This window comes from Ochotona princeps, chromosome 21 (assembly GCF_030435755.1).
Source record: "Ochotona princeps isolate mOchPri1 chromosome 21, mOchPri1.hap1, whole genome shotgun sequence".
Taxonomy (NCBI): Eukaryota; Metazoa; Chordata; class Mammalia; order Lagomorpha; family Ochotonidae; genus Ochotona; species Ochotona princeps.
Genome location: NC_080852.1, coordinates 26,209,720 through 26,227,145, shown reverse-complemented (window position 1 = coordinate 26,227,145; position 17,426 = coordinate 26,209,720). Strand labels below are relative to the sequence as shown.

Genomic DNA, 17,426 nt, shown 5'->3' with positions numbered 1-17,426 from the left:
CTGCTTGCCATTTCCCTAGCAGGTTTCGTTGTGCATGGAAAGAGTAAGTATCCAATACACATGTCCGGAATTGTAATCTCTCAGGTCAAGAGCATTGAAAGCTAACTAAGGTTTCATAGCAGCTTGGTTTAGACCTTATATACCTGCTGAAGAATGTATTTTGGAATACTCAGATGTTCTCAGAACCTTAATGTTTACTTTTCAAGAAAAGTCTGATTTTAGTGGAAAGGTGATCATTTTTTAGGCTGGAAGATAACCTTTTGAGACCATGCAGATTGGATGGATGTTGCTCATAAGAGGGGGTTAGTAGGGTAGAATTCATCCTTTCAGTGGATTTAGTGAAGAGCTGATCTTGTAATACTTTAGATATGTATGAATTCTATCCCTTGAGGAGGTATATATTTGCACATAATTTTTTTCAATTTCTGCAAAATCTATTGAATATTCTCGCAAAGATGACTAAATAAAGCCTTAGGAAACTGTGTGGTGTAGACCAGGATTTGCCTCAAATGATTTTTTTTTAAGATTTTATTTATGTGTATTGGAAAGGCAGACATACAGAGAGAAGAGACAGAGAGGAAGGTCTTCCATCCGATGCTTCACTCCCCAAACAGCCACAACATCCATGGCTGCGCCTATTCGAAACCAGGAGCCTCTCCAGGTGCAGAGTCCCAAGGACCTGGGCTGTCCTCAACTGCTTTCGCAGGCCACCAGCAGGGAGCTGGATGGAAAGTGGGGCAGCCAGGATTAGAACCGGCGCCCATATAGGATCTTGGCATGTGCAAGGTGAGGATATTAACTACTACGCTATCGCCCCGAGCCCCCTGAATGATTTTTTTTTTTTTTTTAAGATTTATTCATTTTATTACAGCCAGATATACAGAGAGGAGGAGAGACAGAGAGGAAGATCTTCCATCCAATGATTCACTCCCCCAAGTGAGCCGCAACGGGCCGATGCGTGCTGATCCGAAGCCGGGAACCTGGAACCTCTTCCGGGTCACCCACGCGGGTGCAGGGTCCCAATGCATTGGGCCGTCCTCGACTGCTTTTCCAGGCCACAAGCAGGGAGCTGGATGGGAAGTGGAGCTGCCGGGACCAGAACCGGCGCCCATATGGGATCCCGGGGCTTTCAAGGCGAGGACTTTAGCCGCTAGGCCACGCCGCCGGGCCCCCCCTGAATGATTTTTTTAAGATTTATTTTATTTTTATTACAAAGTCAGATATACATAGAGGAATGGAGACAGAGAGGAAGATCTTCCGTCTGATGATTCAATCCCCAAGTGGCCGCAATGGCTGGTGCTGCACCAATCCAAAGCCTGGATCCAGGAGTTCTTCCAGGTCACCTACATGGGTGCAGGAACCCAAGGCTTTAGGCCGTCCTCGACTGCTTTCCCAGGCCAGAAGCAGGGAGCTGGATGGGAAGTGGAGCTGCTGGGATTAGAACTGGCGCCCATATGGGATCCTGGCATGTTCAGGAATTCAGTTTCTGTAAAGGGATTTAGATGTTCTTCTATCAGTTTTCTTTAGTTGAAAATATAAAAGAATTTATTACTGTAGATAACTATCAGTAAAATATGCTATCATTTGTAATTATAAAATTATTAGAGGATGACAATAAAACATTGTTTTAGTCTGTTTTGTGTTGCTCTAAAAGAATACCACAGACTGGGAAATTTGTAAAGAAAAAATGTGTCACAGTTCAAGGAAATACTAGGTGAAGGGGCTCACATCTGGTGAAGCCTTTGTGCTTTGTTCACTCTGTGGTGGAAGGCAGAAGGACAAGTGAATTTGAGAGAAAAGAGGCTAAAGTCATCTTTCATTAGGAACCCTTTTCTGCAAAAATGGCATTCATTTTTTTTTTTAAGATTTATTTATTTTTATTGGAAAGTCAGATACACAGAGAGGAAGGTCTTCTGTCCGATGATTCACTCTCCATGTGAGCCACAGCGGCCGGTGCTGCGCTGATCCAAAGCTGGGAACCAGGAACCTCTTCCGGGTCTCCAAGGCGGGTGCAGGGTCCCAGGGGCTTTGGGCCCTCCTTGACTGCTTTCCCAGGCCACAAGCAGGGAGCTGAATGGGAAGTGGAGCTGCCGAGATTAGAACCGTCACCCATATGGGATCCTGGGGGGTTGAAGGCGAGGACTTTAGCCGCTAGGACACGCTGCCGGGCCCATGACATTCATTCTTTACTGAGGCCAACATCCTAATGACTTGATTGTCTTTTATAAAGTCCTGTCTCAAAACATTGTTGCATTATTGTTTCTAATGCATGAATTTTGGGAGAAACAGTGTAACCATAGTAGATGTTTAAAGGTAACAAGGTTAAAAGACTAACTAAAGAAGTGTTTGGTGGTAACCAGTAGTTAAAAAGATCAGAAAATGCTTGTTTATGATATCCTCTGTTTCACAGAAGTAAAATAAATCGGTGCTTTTTAAGGAATATTATAGAAACCATAAAGGTAGACGTAGAAGCATATAGAAAGAAGCATGAAACTGTTTTTGTGTGCTTTTTGGAAAAATATTGACTCTGAGTGTTTTTTTTTTTTTTCCAAAATTCCTTTATTTTACTTGTAAGAGTCAGAGCTTGAGAGAAAAAGGGGAGGTACAGATCTTTGATCTGCCAATTCACAGTATAAAGGGCTGAAAAGGCTATAGCTGAGTGAGTATGAAAGAAGGGAGCAGGAGCTTCATTCAGGTTTCCTACATGGGTGCAGGGACCCAAGGATTTAGGCCATCCTCCACTGTCTTCCCAGACCATAAACATGGAGCTGGGTTAGAAGTGGAGCAGCTGGACACAAATTGGTATCCACATGGGATGCCAGTGCCACAGGAATGATGTATCAGTGGAAATAAATTCTTGCCTCCTATGTCATAAAGGCAGATAGAGAAACCAATTTCTTTTCTTTTAGTTTGCAAAGCATGATTAACTTAAGAGAGGGAGAAAGGGGACTGCTGCTGTAGTGACAGGAAAAGGCTCCTTTGGCAAGACCTGAGGAAATCTAAGAGAGAAAGGGAGAGATCTGCCATTGTAACAAAAGGGGACTGCAGGGAAAGAAAATCACCCTTTTTTTTTTTTGATAGAACAATTTTTTAAAAATGATTTATTTTTATTGCAAAGTCAGATAGACAGAGAGGGGGAAAGACAGAGAGGAAGATTGTCCATCTGATGATTCTTTCCGCAAGTGGCCGCATATGGCTGGTGCTGCGCCGTTCTGAAGCTAGGAACCAGGAACTTCTTTCTGGGTCTCCCATGCTGGTGTAGGGTCCCAGTGTTCTGGGCCATCCTCGACTGCTTTCCCAGGCAGGCCACAAGCAGGGAGCTGGATGGGAAGTGGAGCTGCCAGGATTAGAACTGGCGTCCATATGGGATCCTGGCGTGGTCAAGGCGAGGACTTCAACCACTAGGCCAGGGTGCTGGCCGTGATGGAACAATTTTCTTAAAAAATTTATCTATTTATTTGAAAGGCAGAATGAAGAGGTATGTTCGTCTGTTGGTATATTTCCTTAATACTCACAATAGTCAGGGCTGTTCCAAGCCGAAGATAGGAGCCATCCTGATTTCATGTGAGTGGCAGAAACCCAAGTACATCATTTGTTGCCTCCTGGGGTGTACAGTAGCAGAAGGTTGGAGGGTCCATCTTGGGGACTTCCAATGTGGACATTCCAAATATTGGCTTAAATTGGAGTACCACAATGTTTGTCCACGACTCTACTTTGCCAAGGATATTTATTTCCAATAGATATTTAAAAATAAAACAAAAATTACTTCTCTAGTCTCCTAAGCTCAGTACAGCTATTTAAGAAGCAGATATAGAGAGCTCTCCTTTAGTGGTTCATTTCCCAAACATTTGTAGTGGCTCAGGTTGGGCCTGCTCAAAACTGGGAGCCAGACTCTCAATCCAGGTCTTCCATGTGGCAGGCAGGGACCCATTTGAATCATCACCTACTGTCAACCAGGTTGCATCTTAGCAAGAAGCTGCAATTGGGCTCCAGTCTGGGACTTAAGGTATAGTCATCGTTTTTTTTTGTTATTGTTGTTGTTTTTTTTTTTTTTTTTTAATTGCAAAGTCAAATATACGGAGAGGAGAAGAGACAGAGGAAGATCTTCCGTCCGTTGATCCACTCCCCAAAGGGCCACAACATTTGGAGCTCAGCCAATCCAAAGTCAGGAGCCAGGAGCTTCTTCCGGGTCTCCCACACGGGTTTAGGGTCCCAGGCCTTTGGGATGTCCTCGACTGCTTTCCCAGCCACAAGCAGGGAGCTGGATGGGAAGCGGGGCTGCTGGGATTAGAATTATTGCCCATATGGGATCCCGGTGCATTCAAGGGGAGAACTTTTAGCCGCTGGGCTACCACGTGGGTCCTGGTGTTTAGTTATCTTATCTAGCATCTTTTCCACTAGGCCACATAGTTTCTCCACCATCAGCCAATTTGGACAAAGCCTGGGAGTCCTGCAGTACAATTCAATTGAATTCAGCCAGATGACAAAATATGTAGGACAAGATCAGAAGGTTTTTGAGTGCAGCAGCATCAGAACCATGAAATTGGAGTTTACTACCTTCTTATACATGCAGATGGATGATTTCATCAACTCAAATGCTGTCTCAACTTTGTGTGGGGATAGTCATTATGCAGGCATGATTTAATTAAATGAATGTCCATTGTTGGTTAGCTTAGATCTCTCTCCTGTTTCTAGAGTTTGAAATGGGTGTCAGAGTTTCAAACTTCTGATCAAGGCTTGCTCTTTTTTGTCATCAGGCCTTCTTCTCACAAGAGTTTGCTCATTAGAATAACAACTATTTCTGTCAGCCATATCACTTTGGAAATTCTAAGGATTTTAGGAGTTCTCTGCAAGCACTGAGGACAAAGACCAAATCTTTCTGTGATACTACAGATAAAAGACCCCAAGGCTAGATCTGGCTAATATCTAGTTGGGACTTCAGTTGGGCACTAATTATCTGTTACAGGGCATGAATGGCCCAGTCGGTTGCATATATAGCCCATCGTAGTGGTAGCCTGTATACATAGATTTGTGATTGGTCAAGTTTTGAGTCTTACAGTGCCATTTGTCTTACTTTTCTGGATGCTTGTTTATTTCTGGATTAGATAAATGGCTCGACCATTGTGATTTGCTTTTATCCTGAGCAGTTTTCAGCTCAGAAATGATCATTTTTATAGAATTGTCCCAGAGTCACAGATGGTACATGTTGAGTTGCCTTCTGCACTAGGGCTAAGATAGTGAGAAAATAGGTCATATGTTTCTTCCCAAAGTGAAAATAACTGGGCCTAGTACAATGTCTCAATGGCTAAATCCTTACCTTGCAAGTGCCAGGATGCCGTAAGTGCTCCAATTCTTGTCCTGGCTGCTCCACTTTGCTGGATGACCCAAAGCCTTGGGAACCTGCATCCCTGTGAGAGACCCGGAAGAAGCTCCTGGGTTTGGATTGGCTTAGCTCCGACCATTGCAGCCACGTGGGGAATGAGCCAGCAGATGGAATATCTCTCTACCTCTCATTCTCTCTGTAAATCTGATCCGCCTTAACAACAACAAACAACAAAAACTTTAAAAACGGTGAAAATAACCTTGTGACCTATTTGGGGAAGCAGGTATGTTCTTAGTATGAGGAAATATGTGCCTGCCTTTCAGATGCTTAAGTGTGAATAGTAATAGTGGTACATGTTTGAGAAGCAGTAACACTGAGGCAGCTGTTTGAACTCTGGTGCTTGATAAACTATGTAACAGAAGTAGTGAAGTTCATTACTGCTAAACTTCCTGTTGTATAGGAATCATTGTGGCTTGGTCCCATGAAAAGTTGGGTGCACTTTTGTGCATTTACTTAACTAAGTTTCTGTCTGTGTTGCTCATTACGATTAACCTAGGATTGACTAAGCACTATTGAGTGCTAGCATTGGAGATAAATAAAAGAACCCCAGTCCCTAATCTGGAACTTAACTTTTGTTAGTGTCACCTCTCTGCATGGGAAGTTCATTATATAGCATTGATGCTAATTTTGTTGAGGGTGAGCCTTCTACCATGCTGGCATTATCTTGAAGTGTTTTTGCTTAGGGCAAAGCAGACCTGCAAAGCTGCTTCGTTACTCCTGAAAATCATTTGGCAGGTTGTTGTTGTTGTTGTTCTCTTTGCTTTTAAATGAACAAAAATGAAGAAGATCACTGATTCTTTGAAGAAAAGTTGTTCCCCCTTTTAACTTACATAGCTTTGTGAGGTGGTTTCTGCCTCTTTGTAATAGTCTTGACTTCACCCTAGGGCAGGGATGCTATTGTTTTAGCACCATCACTGCCAGTTAATCTGGAATGTTGAATAAGTTTAGAGTTTTCTAGCAAATATCCTAGACCTAGAGTATCAGCTTAAGGATGGAGTGGCACTGGAATTACTTTTGGTCTTTAAAAATAAAACTAAACAAATTGAAAGTGCTTATATGGGATGAATGTTATGTGGGCCAATTATTTTTTTGGAAAGACAGGTTTACAGAAGAGACAAAAAAAATCTTCCATCTGCTGGTTTACTCCAAGTGGCTGAAACGGCTCAAGCTGAACCAATCCAAAGTCAGGAGTCAGGTGTTTCTTTTGGGTATTCTGTGTGGGTACAGGGTCTTAAGGCTTTGAGCCATCTGCTGCTTTCCCACGCTACAAACAGGGAGCTGAAAGGGAAGTAGAGCGTTGGGGATCCCGGCACCTGCATGTTGAGGATTTAGTGACTGGGCCATTGTGCTTGGTCCAAATTCTTTTCTTCCAGAGTGGTAGTTTGATATAAAAATTTAATTTTTCTGATTTTTCTAATGAAAGCTGCCAGTGCTTCACTTGAAGTTTCAGTAGAACTTAGTACCTGTTAGAAGTCTGACATAGTCTTCTAGGAATTCAGATACTGGATCAATTCTATTTGGCTTGCTACATTTGCTAACTTGGTAATATTTACTTTTCTCCTAAAACTCGTTCCCACAGAAATGGGATTAGCAAAACCAAACCTATAGAACTAAGCCCTTTAAAATCTATCAAATATACCAGTACAGTTAAGAAACTGTATAGTTCCCTCCATGCATAAGTTCTGATTCTCCCTTCTACATTTTATAGTTGATGTATATATTCTGGGTTCTTTTTTTTTTTAAAGATTTATTTTATTTTTATTACAAAGTCAGATATACTGAGAGGAGGAGAGACAGAGAGGAAGTGGAGCTGCCGGGATTAGAACCAGCGGCCATATGGGATCAAGGCGAGGACCTTAGTCACTAGGCCACGCTGCCGAGCCCTCTGGGTTCTTTTTTGTAACAGTCAACCAATAATTTCTAATAGGAAACTTAGCTGGATTTGTTTATATTATTTTTTCTAACTTATTTTGAAGGTACAGCTGTTCATCTTGTTAACCAAAACAAATATTTATTATAATTGCTATGAAAGCTTGGCCTATTTAGACTAAAAATTGACTTGGAGGATGTGCTCTTAATGTTTGTCAGCATCACAGAGTCAATTTTTCTAGGGACGGAGACTGAAGAGTTAGTCCTGGGATTGGATATGTTCTACCGGGGCTTTCTTTCCTTTTTCCCTTTATTTCTTTGAAAGCCTTTTATTTCTTTGAGAGAGGTAGAGGGCAATGGGGGAGGGAGTGAGAGAAAGAGAGAGAGTTTTTTTAATCCTTGAGTTCATTCCGCGTGGCTGCAGTGGCTGGTCTGGGCCAGCCAGAGCTAGGAGACTCATCCAAGTCTTCCATGTCAGTGCAGACACCCAAAGATTTGGGCCATTTTCTGTTGGTCTCCCAGGTGCATCAACAGGGAGCTGAATGGGAAATGGAGTAGTGGGGACTTGATTCAATGCTCATAGGATACTGGCTTTGTAGGCAGCCTAATATGTCGTGCTACAATGCTGGCTCCATTAAGAAATATGTATATTTATTTATTATCTTTACATGGTTGTTTAACCATCAGGTTAACTTTTATCACAGACACCTTTTTTGGGAAATAGCCAACCAAATGGTTAATGAAAATGTAGAAAGTTTGAAGTTTTTTTTTTTTTTTTTTTTTAAAGAACATTGTTTCTTCTTCTTCTTTTTTTTTTTTTTTAAAGATTTTTTTATTATTATTGGAAAGCCGGATATACAGAGAGGAGGAGAGGAGGAGAGACAGAGAGGAAGATCTTCCATCCGATGTTTCACTCCCCAAGTGAGCCGCAACGGGTCGGTACGCACCAATCCGATGCCGGGACCAGGAACCTCTTCCGGGTCTCCCACGCAGGTGCAGGGTCCCAAGGCTTTGGGCCGTCCTCAACTGCTTTCCCAGGCCACAAGCAGGGAGCTGGATGGGAAGTGGAGCTGCCGGGATTAGAACCGGCGCCCATATGGGATCCCGGGGCTTTCAAGGCGAGGACTTTAGCTGCTAGGCCACGCCGCCGGGCCCGAAAGTTTGAAGTTTTAATGTTACCTTCATAGATTTTCCTTCCCTCGTCTGGTACTCTTCTCAGTTTCCTAGGAAAAGCCTAGAGAACATTTATTTTTCTGCAAAGTCTATGAATTTAAATTAGTGCAGTTAAGAATACTTTTAAAATATGAATATATTTTTAAATTTGAAAGACAGTTACACAGAGAGAGGCAGAGATCTTCCATCTCTCATTCATTCCCCAAATAGCCACAATGGCCGATAAAAAGCTAGGAGCCAGGACTACTTTCTACGTCTCTGCGTGGGTGCAGGCCTACATTCTCCACTTGAGCCATCTGCTGCTGCTTTCCCAGGCACATTATCAGGGAACTGGATTGACAGTGGAGCAGCCAGCACCAGAGCTTTTATGGAAAGCTTGGACCACAGCTGCAGACTTAGTATATGTGCTGCCGAAGCGAGCACCACAGGTGGAGACTTAATGTGCCAAGCCATAGTGCCAGCCCAAGGAATGCTTTTTTTTCTCCCCTATTTATTTTTTATTTTTATTGGAAAGTCAGCTCAGATTTTATAAAGAGGAGAGACAGAGAAAAAGATCTTCCATCTGCTAGATCACTTCCCAGATGATCGCAGCAGCTGGAGCTGAGCTGACCAGTCAGAAGCCTCCTCTTGGGTCTCCCATGCAGTTGCAGAGTTCCAAGGCTTTGGGCCATCTTTTACCACTTTCCCAGACCATGAGCAGGGAGCTAGATGGGAATTGGAGCACTGGGACATGCATATATGGGATCCCAGCAGTTGCAAGGCAGAGATTTAGCCATTCAGGCATTGCACTGAGCTGCACATGCACTTTTTTTTTCAGTTTATATCACATTTTATTACTAACATATAAGGAATTGCATGTATCATGACATTCATTAATTCATAATTAAATTTAATATAACACATGAATTAACTGTAATACTTAACATGTGAGAATAGTTTAAAGGATCATGGAAAATGTATAGTTTTAAAGTGTTTTTTTATGGATTGTTTAATATTTTTGCACTAAAATATATTAAAATTTTGTATGTAAAAATGATGCCCTGGATTAAAAAAATGTGTATATCAAACATGAACCCATTTTTAAGTTAGATCTTTGAAGTATCATTATTTTTTTATTACATTTCATTTTTTTTAAGATTTATTTATTTTATTACAAAGTCAGATATACAGAGAGGAGGAGAGACAGAAAGGAAGATTCTCTGTCCGATGATTCACTGCCCAAGTGACTGCAACGACTGGTGCTGCGCCCATCTGAAGCCAAGAGCCAGGAACTTCCTCCAGGTCTCCCATGTGGGTGCAGGGTCCCAAGGTTTGAGCCATCCTCGACTGCTTTCCCAGGGCACAAGCAGGGAGCTGGATGGGAAGTGGAGCTGCCGGGACTAGAACTGGCGCCCATATGGGATCCCGGGGCGTTCAAGGCGAGGACTTTAGCCGCTAGGCCACACTGCCGGGCCCTTATTATATTTCATTTTGTGACACAGTTTCATAGGCTCTGGGCTTCCCTCAACCCCTCCCTGTGCCCTTCCCCCATGGTGGGTTCCTCCACCTTGTTGCAATATGTACATGCACTTTTAGTAGTCACATTAATATGCACAAAGGCACATCAGCTTACCAGATATAGTCGTGTAGCCAACAAGGGATGGTGGAAGAAAAAGGTTAAAAAAATGCAATTTGTTGTTATTCTCTATGGTAAAAATTTGTTTATGAACTGTTTTTATTGAGTTTACATTCTGACTCCTAGTAAATTCTAGCAATTTTGAATGCATAATGGCTTAATTATTTTCAGAATGTAGAGATAGGTCTGTGTGTAGGATGTCTTTCTTGCCTACTAGGACCTTTTCTGTGAATTATAAAGGACATAATTCCTAATTATTATTCTACAGCAATACAACTACTGTAATCAAATTGATATATTGTTGTGTTGCATTACATGCATTTTCAGATTTTGTATATTCCACTGTGCTTGCCCAGATCCTGTTCCTCACTTCTTCCCTCCTGCCTTACAACCTATTTTCCTCACAATGGAGTAGCACCAAAGTGGGGCTGGATGAGACTTGACTATGGCTTTAGTTGGTCTCTATTTCCAAGTTTCTCTGAGTGTGCGCATTCACTGTGCTGGCTATGATTCTATCATTTAAAGTAATGAATTTTCACACATTGTGGCCTTTAAATGCAAGCCCACCTCTGCATCTGGTGTCAACCAAAGGAAATGTGATCTGTTGCAACGCTGGAGGAAAAACTGGCAATGTTGGACTTACCTATATTGAAAGATGGTATGTTGTTCTTCACCTTGGGATCTTCAATTATGGTTTTGATAGTGCATGGTTTTCTTGCCTGGTGACTTTTTAACTTCCAAGTTAGATGTGATTTCCTTGTTTTTAATTCCAATCTTTTTTATATATACGTTTTACAAATTTGTCTTTAAGGCTAAATTCATTATTAATGCTTTTTAAAATATGTTATACCAAGTCTATTTTCCTCATTTGCAGTAAGACTTTTTAATTTTTGTCTTTCTGGAAGACTTTTGAGAGCCAGTATGGGCAAGTTTTGTTTTTTTAAGGTTTATATGCTTTTATTGGCAAGGCAGATCTACAGAGAGAAGAAGATGCAGAGAAAGAACTCTTCAACTCACTGATTCACTCCTCAGGTGGCCGCAGTGGCTTGAGCTGAGCCAGTCCAAAAGCAGGTCTCATAAGTGGATACAGGGTTCCCAGGCCTTGGGTAATCCTATACTGCTTTCCCAGGTTATAAGCAGGGAACTGGATGGGAAGTAGAGCAACTGAGACACAAATTGGTGCCCATAAGGGATGCTGACACTTGAAGCAGGTGGGGGATTAGTCAATTGAGGCATTGCACTGGGCCCGTAATTCTTGATTTTGTAGTTTGGAGTTCAGGTTATTTAAATCAGCCTAGGATCTTACTAAGACATGATTGGCTCTATAGGATAGTCAATAACAGCATTAGTTAGAATTTGGACTTCCTGGATCTGATGCTCAGTATTAGTGCTTACTTAATGTAATTTTGAGTCAAGTTCTTTTTGCCTGTTTTTTCGCCGATAAAATCAATAATATTTAGCTGACAAGTAATTTTTTTTAAGGTATATTTATTTTATTACAAAGTTAGATATACAGAGAGGAGGAGAGACAGAGAGGAAGATCTTCCGTCCATTAATTCACTCCCCAAATGGCCACAACGGCCAGTGTTGTGCTGATCCAAAGCGAGGAGCCAGGAACTACTTTCCAGGTCTCCCACACGGGTGCAGGTTCCCTAAGCCTTGGGCCTTCCTCGACTGCTTTCCCAAGCCACAAGCAGGGAGCTGGATGGGAAGCTGAGCTGCCGGAATTAGAACCGGTGCCCATATGGGATCCTGGCGTGTTCAAGGTGAGGACTTTAGCCCCCACTAGGCCAGTGCCACCGGGCCGAAGCTGACAAGTAATCTTATGAAGATTAAAATCAGTCTGTGTAAAGTTTTTAAAGCCTTTTAACAACAAATTCCATGTAAATTTTATTTTGATATTTTAATATTACTGTATATGGTGACAGTTTCTCAAAATCTTTATGATATAATCATGAGTCTCAAACACACAGAATGCCTGGGGTTAATATTAGATACTTTTTTTAGTTTTAGGATGTACAGTTGTAGCCTAAATATGTTCTTGTTTGGTAGCTAAAGTTTCAAGTAGAAGAAATTTAGTGTTGGGCTTGTGAAATTCTTTTTTGAAGATTTATTTATTTATTATTGGAAAGTCATATGTACAGAGAGAAGGAAATACAGAAAGATCTTCTTCTGCTGGTTCACTCCCCAAGTAGCTGCAACGGCCAGAGCTTAGCCGATCCGAAGCCAGGAGCTTCTTAGGGGTCTCTCATGCAGGTACAGGTTCCCACGGCGTTGGGCCGGCCTCGACTGCTTTGCCAGGCCACAGGAGGGAGCTGAATGAGAAGTTAAGCATCTGATATACGAACCAGTGCCCATATGGGATCCTGGCGCCTTCAAGGTGAGGATTTTAGCTGCTAGGCCATGCTGCCGGTCCCAGGCTTGTAAATTCAATATTAAGTCTGAAGTACATTGTCAACATCTGGTATTTCAGGGCTGAGGTATAGAGCTGCTATTAAATTCTCATGTTGTTTCCCATAATACATATTTCCCTAACCCGTGACTTTAATATCAGAGTCTGTGTGTTCTTTAGCGAAGTATGAATGTTGTCATGAATCTTTTATCCACAGATTGTGTGCTTTTTGGGGCCACAGTGTTTAATTCTTTAAACATTGAAAGGCAACCTAGGGTTGTTCCAATTTGGTATTATTTTCCCATGGTTTCTTTTTTGGTTGCTATAGAGAGGGTTGCCTTCCACATATCTGAGCATTCCTTTGATATGTTCTCCCAACAACATAGCCGCAATTGTGTTTGCTTATTCCATTATGGTTACCTTTTTCCAGTTACAGACTTATAGTTGAGTGTCTACCGTAGATATTTGTTGACAACAAGGACCCCTGTTCTTTCTGTTATTCTATAATGTTTTCCAAGAAGATTCACAGCCTTCTACACAGTACAGAATGTTTCATATGTCAGGTGTTCACTCAGTTTGGTTAACAAAATCCATTTAAAAGTAATTAAGTAAGAAAACATGTTAACATGTTCCAGTGTTAAGGGAAAATGTACAAGTATGTACATTGTTTGGCTAAAGTATTTTTATTTCTTCAGAGAGTTACTAATCAGAAAAAACATGTTGTGGTAAGTTTAAACAGGTTGGAGTGTTTAGTTTTAATTTATATTATTTAAAATGTATAATTAGGGCCCGGCAGCATGGCCTAGTGGCTAAAGTCCTCGCCTAGAATGTGCCAGGATCCCATATGGGCTCTGGTTCTAATCCCAGCAGCTCCGCTTCCCATCCAGCTCCCTGCTTGTGGCCTGGGAAAGCAGTCGAGGAAGGCCCAAAGCCTTGGGTTCCCGCCTTGGAGACCTGGAAGAAATTCCTGGTTCTTGGCTTTGGATCAGCGCAGCACCGGCCATTGTGGCCATTTGGGGAGTGAATTAATGTACGAAAGATCTTCCTCTCTGTCTCTCCTCTGTGTATGTCTGCCTTTCCAATAAAAATAAATTAAAAATCTTAAAAAAAAAATAAAATCTATAATTGATGTGGAAAAATCTTTTTCTCAGCCTAAGGTGGTCCTAAGATTTCTGGTAGCTTTATTTCTTCCTGTTGATCTCTTCAAATGCCAAGTAAATATCAGCCTGTACCATTGCAGTATGTCATAGTAACGTTGGAATATTTAATAAGTGTAAAATAAAAGTTCATGACTGTCAAAATAAAGCATCTTAAACCATTCATGCCATGTAGCATGGAATCCAATCCATTCCTCCAAATTTGAAATGTGTTTAAATTGTACTTTCCATTGCCCTAGTTTTTCTAGTTGTTGATACCTTGATTAAATACCAGCTTCCTATTATTATAAGTACTCTGAGCTCAAACCTGTCAGATTTTGTGTTGTTTTTTTTCCCCTGGGTTTTATTTCTCCTGTTGCATCTTTTTCTTGCCGTTCATTTGTAGAGTATTACTTCTAAAGATGTGAGTCAGTGGGTGAAGCATGGAAGATGCTTGGGGACAATTGTGTTGATAGGTGTGTTTTTGTTATGTGTGGCAGTTTCCAAGTTGCAGAATGGATTAGCATTAGATGCTATAGTCTGTAAATCCTGTGATTTCACAGCTTCATGGGTCATGAGAGTCTCAGGCCTGCGTTGCATTATGACACTTGCTCAGGAGTGAGATGAAGGATATTTTGTGTAATAATACTGTGTACCGTTCTTGAACATGTTGGTTACTAATAATTACTCTTTCCCCCAGCCTGTACCAGTCCATAATTTTGGACTCATCTATTTGTATTTAGTTTTGCTTTTATACCTTCTTTCTTTCATAAAAATTTTAGCTGGTTTATGACTTGCATTGAAACAAGAAAAAGAGGAGACCTGAAATGGTCTGTCCCCTGCCAACCAGAAGTTTCCTGTGGCATTCAAACAGAATAGTTGCCTCAGTCTGTCAGCACTTCTGTCTTTGAAGGTGGTTTCTGCTTGAAAAGTGGTGACTATTAGCATAGCCTTGGGATAATTGCTTCTCCTCCTTCTCTCTGGATACATTTTTTTCCCCAGATACTTTCCTTCTCTTGTTGAATGTATTTCCAGAAGATTCAGCCTGTAATTATGTTTTGGGGCCCCACATGAGCATTCTGTGGGATTAGCCAATTCTGGGCACTCTCACCAGGTCACCAGCGCTAAAGAGGGCAAAGGATCTTCTTGGTTCATAGAAAAAGCCATTTTGGAATGAGTCTCAAAGTCCAGACACATCCGTACTCTCCTTCAGTACTTTTTTTTCTGTTTGGGATAGCAGCTTTGCATAGGATAGAGAGGGAGGGTCTAGTTGGGAGGGCTTGTCTAAGGGGTTCAGAAACGGGATTTAAGTGTATCTTTTGTGTTTATAAGGCACTAACACCACTCCCGTCTGTATTTAAATGCTGTCCCCAGGTTACGACTATGGCTATGTCTGCGTGGAATTTTCACTCTTGGAAGATGCCATCGGATGCATGGAGGCCAACCAGGTTGCTTTATACTTCGGTCAAATGATGCTGGAAGGATTAATTTGTTTTTATGGGGAGGGAGGGTTTCATATGGTTTCACATTGGAAAGATACAGAAATCTATCTTTGGAGAATATCCTGTTCCATTCAAAGAGCATTTGTAAGGAGAAAGTTTTTAAAAGGCTGGGAAGGTTTTCTCTGGGAGAGTTAATGGGCAAAAACATATTTTAAAAACTAGCCCATTTGCAGTTGGACTAAATTCCAAAGACAGTAGATGGAAAAAGATGGCAGGTCTGAAGTGTGTCTCTCTGGAATACAACTGAGCTGGGCATCCTGATTTAATGTATGAATGATCCTTGATTGTGGTCCAGTTCTGCCTGGTTAGAAATTTAAGAACAATAATTAGTCTCAAACCTAGATTGAAGACCACTGATGTGACTTGCTTGGCACTGAGGTTCTGCCTGCATGTGCTACTTTTCGAAGAAAGCTGTTGGGAAGGAATGAGTTGTTGTGTCTGTTTGTCATTGCTTTTTGCCGGTTGGAATTGTGTCCTTGGCTGCATATGGTCAGAGCTAGAGAATTTGAATCTGTCCTTCTTTACGTTTGAACCATCTGGAGTTATTCAGCTTGCCATGTAGAATTGTCATCTTTGTCTTTACTCGACCTAACAGTTTTGGGGGAGGAATTACTAAATGGATAGAATCCTTTTTACCATGGTATTTCCTTAAGGGAAGTGGTTTGCTTTGAGGTATGTCAGTTCTTCCATCTGTAAAGTGGGAAAAAAAAGTTTAGAGATGTAGTTTGGTTTTTGTGTATCCACTGCCTACAGTTAGGATACTGCAAAGGCAGTAAGCCTAAAATCTTAAAAAAGGTTCTCCTAGAGAAGAGCAGTGATTACAGAAGAATTCTTTCTGAAGTCTAATACCCATTTGTCAGTTTGTTATACTCGGCAAAGGTTATTATACTCTCCCTCTCTTTGGTGATGCTCTCCCCTTATGGATGTGGAGATGACATGCTTTAAGTGCTTGAAAAGCTGGCAGTAATTAGAGATATCTGTTGTGTCGTTGTCTTTTGTTAGTAATATAATGACTGTCTGATCTTCAGAGGATGGTTTGATTGGGAGCATATTGCCTTGTTTAGACAGATTTCTGGTGGTTGATTGTTCATCACTGAATTGGTCATTTAACAAATGGTAATTATGTATCAGAAACAAAACGACTTGCCAGTTTTGGAGGGAAGAATGAAGATTCCAATCTGTGTGCTTATGGTTGATTCCATTCTAATAATCTGTCCAAATTTGAGAATAGTAATTAGTAAGCAGTTTTTCCTGTTAATGAATAATCAGTAAATCTTTTGTGACTATATTAAATATTATGAATGTAAAACTATAAATGGGACAATCATGGCAGATGGCATTCATCTCTTTTACATAACTGTTTTTTCCAGTTACGTGTTGTTCCTAGAGTGATAATGCTTTTTTAAATCAGATTTAGTTAATGTTTAATCTTAAAAATATTAGTATTTAACTTAACTGCCCCTTCTTTACAACAAAGAATCTTGTCAAAATATCTAGCTTACAAAAAAAAAAAATCTAGCTTACAGTGCCAGCCACCCAGATGGGTCCTGGTTTGAGTCCCAGCTGCTCTATTGCTGATGCAGCTTGCTACCTGTAACCTGGGAAAGCAGCAGAGGATGTTATAGACCCTTGGGTCCCTGCACCTGTGTGGGAGATCCAGAAGAAGCACCCTGGCTTCTGGCTTTAGATCGGCTCATCTGTAGCCCTTGTGGCCATTTGGGGAGTGAACCAGCAGATGGAAAATTTCGCTTTCTCTCTTTATAAATCTGCCTCTCAGAGAAACATCAGTAAATTTTAGCAAAAAATATACAGAAAGGCAAAATGTATATATATATATATACACAAAAGCCCCAAAACCTGACTTCCTGAAGAATAGTGTCACTAGTAGTGAAACCAGGGCAGTTTTGTTTTTTTCTTTCCCCAGATTTATCCTTATGCTGGCTTTCTGTTGGAGCCACATCTGAAGAAAAACTCACACAAGGAGCATTGGAAAAAGGTGGTTTATAGACTTACAGATTGATTTTTCCCCCCAGCCATTCCTAGTCATTCTGTGTAAATATACTCTTAGGGCTTCCATGTCCTCAATGAATGACTGCTATCCAGTAAATGGGACATTAGAACAAAACAGTATTCTTTAATTATGAAATACACGGTTTCAGTAGGTAGCCATCTTTATGCGTGGAGTACTATGCATAGTGGTACTCTCTTCAGACGTATATTTACCAGCTAACCCCTTCCTTCTGGGATGTTAAAACCTCATACTAAGAAAGAACAGAAAGATTATATAGTACTTGTGGATCTCATGGAGTATTCAAACAGACTCCAAATTTTTGTCTACTCTTTATTTTCTGTTTTT

General features: G+C 41.1%; 1 protein-coding gene across 5 annotated transcripts in view; it reads left to right on the top strand.

The window, feature by feature from the left end:
* Nucleotides 1–17,426, top strand: part of RBM6 (RNA binding motif protein 6) — an 83,208-nt gene that overhangs the window by 23,759 nt on the left and 42,023 nt on the right. For all 5 annotated transcript variants that reach the window (XM_004581483.4, XM_058679059.1, XM_058679060.1 and 2 more), the window contains one exon: nt 14,943–15,016. In XM_004581483.4, the coding sequence (XP_004581540.2) occupies nt 14,943–15,016 (74 nt within the window). The remainder of the gene's footprint in view (nt 1–14,942; nt 15,017–17,426) is intronic.